The 3,485-nt window shown below is 44.4% G+C and overlaps 1 protein-coding gene across 2 annotated transcripts in view; it reads right to left on the bottom strand.

Moving 5' to 3' along the window:
• LOC102193451 (aldehyde dehydrogenase, dimeric NADP-preferring-like) overlaps positions 1-3,485 on the bottom strand; it is a 15,409-nt gene that overhangs the window by 10,664 nt on the left and 1,260 nt on the right. Inside the window, exons 2-5 of one of the 2 annotated variants that reach the window (XM_005752176.1) lie at positions 3,017-3,180; positions 2,685-2,916; positions 2,034-2,119; positions 986-1,194 (exon numbers count right to left, since the gene is read on the bottom strand). In XM_005752176.1, the coding sequence (XP_005752233.1) occupies positions 986-1,194; positions 2,034-2,119; positions 2,685-2,916; positions 3,017-3,172 (683 nt within the window). In that variant the 5' untranslated portion in view covers positions 3,173-3,180. Of the gene's footprint in view, positions 1-985; positions 1,195-2,033; positions 2,120-2,684; positions 2,917-3,016; positions 3,181-3,485 lie in introns of those variants that run through there. The other variant, XM_013915679.1, reaches the window with a different exon arrangement.

A 3,485-nucleotide genomic window follows, 5' to 3' on the forward strand; every position in this document is an offset into this window, starting at 1 on the left:
TGAAGCTTCGGACGTCACCGATCACGTGACTCTGGCCAAACGAGTCAAGCTTCAACGCAGAGCTTCTGAAGCAGTGTGTTGATTTTTTTGACGCAGCTTCAGCTTCAAGCGGACCATCACTAGCGGCTTGTCCGTCTCTGTTAGTTGAGTTATTAGTAGAAACTTTAATAAAACTCTCTAATTTAACCCCTTTTGCCGCCCTGTCTCCTTTTTCTGACCCGCACACTTTTGTTACTTTCCCTGGACCCTTTTAGGGGAATGTAACAGATTCTGGTAACATTGAATGGTTCATGACATTTCTGTGAGTTTGATCTTTTCTATTTCGGTCCTTACAATAAAGAGTTTGTTGTTTTTTGTACAGTAGGCTTGACATATTTAACTAAATGACAGAGTTGGAGTTTAATTCAGTCCCAGGAGTTCCAGAAGAGTGGGTCAAAGTGTGCTGCGTTTAAGGACCTGTATTTTCCAGCTTTTTGAGGCCTTATAATTGAAGCACAGGAAAAAGACTCAAACTAAGCTCTGTTTAACTGCAACCAAACCAAATGTATGTTTAAGTTCATTTACTCAATAAAACATCAAGGCCTAACATTTATGAACTGAAACCAAACAATGTTAGTCAAAATGTCCATGTGAATTTTTATACTCAGGAATTTCTTAACCAACATTTTAATATATTCAGCTTTCAAGAGTTTTCATGTTTCTTGTTGTATCCAGGTCACAGTGGCTGTTTCAGTGATAGTTACTGAGTTGTGGTTTAAAAAGTGCATGTGCTATACCAGCATCCACTGAAACATACAGAAGTATTAATGTACGTTGTTGGGGCTTGGAGAAGGTTGTAAGTTCTGCTATTATTGTGCTGAGCTTCAGTCACCCTGATATGTACCTGCAGACACAGTCAGCGCCTCTGTGCCCGCTTTGATTATCAGGCTTTTAAATTCCCGTGTCAGCAGCTGTAATTCACTTCGTTTGGCTAAATGTGGATTACCGGCAGGCGACCCTGATGTTGCAGCTCTTGTCGATGTAGCAGGGGCTCTTCCCTCCCAGCTCCAGGGTCACCGGGGTGAGGTGACGAGCTGCAGCTTCCATCACCAGTTTGGCCACTGTGCTGCTGCCCGTGAACACGATGTGGTCAAACCTGAGCCTCAGCAGTTCCTGGGTCTCTGACACACTACCTGTCACCACTGGGTACAGATCCTGCAAAACAAACACATTTACTGATATGTAAGTTATTTACATTAAGCACAGAGTAACTGACTGTGATATAGGTCATGTTTCCAAACATATAGTGATGGGAAATCTCTACTGGGGAGGGGGGGTCACACTTACATGTTTCAGATTAAACAAATTCTAATATTAGAGAGTGATAAACCAAATAAATGCAGTTTTAAATTATATATTAAGTGGAAAAGGCTCGCACACTCATGTCTGATTATCAGACCTGAAGAATCAATAAATCACTTAAACAGAACTCGAGTCACAAAGTAAAGTAGGCTAAAAGCAACACATCACAACAGATTAGAAACAAAATCACTGACATCTGTGCGTCTGCATCAGCAACTCATCCAGGAGGTCACCCACGAACCCACAACAGCGTCTACAGAACGACTACTTTCCTCAGCTAAGGTCAGAGTTCACGATTCAACAGGATGACTGTTCGTGCTCAAAAACCCTCCAGCGTGGCTGACATGAAACAGTAGAACCTCACAAACGCTTGACTGGAATTAGGTTTATTAGGTTTAGGACGAAGTTACCCTTTCCCACAGGGCAGGTTTGCAGAGCTTTTTTCCTTAATAAATGAAATCATCATTTAAAAACTGCATTTTGTAATTGCTTTGGTTATTTTTGTCTATTGAACTTTGTTTTTTGATCATCTGAAACATTTAATGTGCAAAAATTCCTGTTTTGTAGCAGCATATTCAGCGAAATGGCAACAAACGTTGAATCCTGTGTGTCATTGGGGTCTAAATGTCTGAAGCACTGTAGTATGATGGCTCAAGGCTTTAATGCATGAACAATAGACCTGGTGTTCAGACCTTGTCCAGATAGCGAGGCAGCAAAGCCCGGAGCAGCAGCGACGAGCACTCGCTGAGCTCCGATGGCTTCACCACAGCTGCGTTCCCTGCAAAGAGAGAACAGTTTTCCATGAACGGGATGAGATCACCGTGTGACGCAAAGCCGGCGTGTAGGAGGCTGAGAATGCAGAGAGAGAGGCAGTCAGATGCACTCTGTTTCCATTAGTATTTTATGTTTTGAATCGGTTTTGCAAAAGTTGAACGACAGGGAGCAAAGACTGCGTTTCTGAGCCGTCAGCTGACATGTCTGGTACCGAGACAAGCTGATCAGCTGGGACTCTGACTAGGACCAGTTTACCAGTTTATCAGTTACATCGATTGTTTCTGTATTTCATGGAGCTCAGCTGACATTTTTTCCTTATACATTTAAAAGAAGAGGATGTTATGTAGAGTAAAACATTCCCAGTGTGGGAGCGATTGCCTTGTTAGATCTGTTAGAAATACAAAATACATTTTGGGTTTGATAAAGTCTAACATGACAGAATCCAGCTGCACACAACTGAAAACAGCACAGTGACTGTGACACCGGGTTGCAGCCATGCCTTCTCAAACTCAGACTGCTGTTATCAGGGGTACGTGACTGTCGCAGGTGTGGAGAGAGTGTCTCCCTACCTGCAGCAATGGCGCCAACAAGTGGCATGAGAGTAAGGCCCCAGGGGTAGTTCCAGGCCCCGATGATGAGTACGACTCCCAGCGGCTCTGGCTGGATATAAACCTCATCTGATATCGTGAGGAGGTTCTTTTCTGCCGGTCGCGGAGCAGCCCACTCTCCAAGCTTCTCAATAGCCAGCTTAATCTCGTTCTCGATTCCAATCAGCTCCAGGAGTGGTGTGTCATACTGACTCTGCAGGAAACCCAACACAGTTTTCAGTTAAGCAAGCAAACGAGCCCCGATATACACATTGTATTTCACATCTTATTCTTAGTCTCTCGTGTCTGCTAACTCTGTTGATGTCCTGTTTGAGAGCAGTGGCTATCTCCGTCTCTTTCTCAGCGATCATCCTCTGCAGCGCGTGGAGCTGCTGCAGTCTGAACTCTAGAGGTCGAGTCCTGCCGCTCAGGAAGGCCTCCCTGGCCCGCTGCACTGCCTGCCTCTCCATACACACACCTGCATGAGAACAGAAAAGCGTTTGTCCACAGGACTCTCAAATGTTCACAGATAAGCTGTCGTTCTAGCAGAGGTGTTGCAAACATTTCTGCTGTCACCAGGAGAGCCTGTCTGCCCTCCTAGCTTACCTTAGAGTGAGCATGTGCGCTCTGCCGAACTAATGTTTTACTCTCAGCAATTTGAAGAGCAAAACAGACGACTGTAGGTTACAGAGTTTAATCTTATCAAAGGCTTTACAGACAGCAAAGTAATAAAAAGTAGCCTCGAGGCGCACAAGCAAGAGACACCACACACACACACACACA

Source organism: Pundamilia nyererei, unplaced genomic scaffold (assembly GCF_000239375.1).
Source record: "Pundamilia nyererei isolate P.nyererei 1_Seehausen unplaced genomic scaffold, PunNye1.0 scaffold00347, whole genome shotgun sequence".
Taxonomy (NCBI): domain Eukaryota; kingdom Metazoa; phylum Chordata; class Actinopteri; order Cichliformes; family Cichlidae; genus Pundamilia; species Pundamilia nyererei.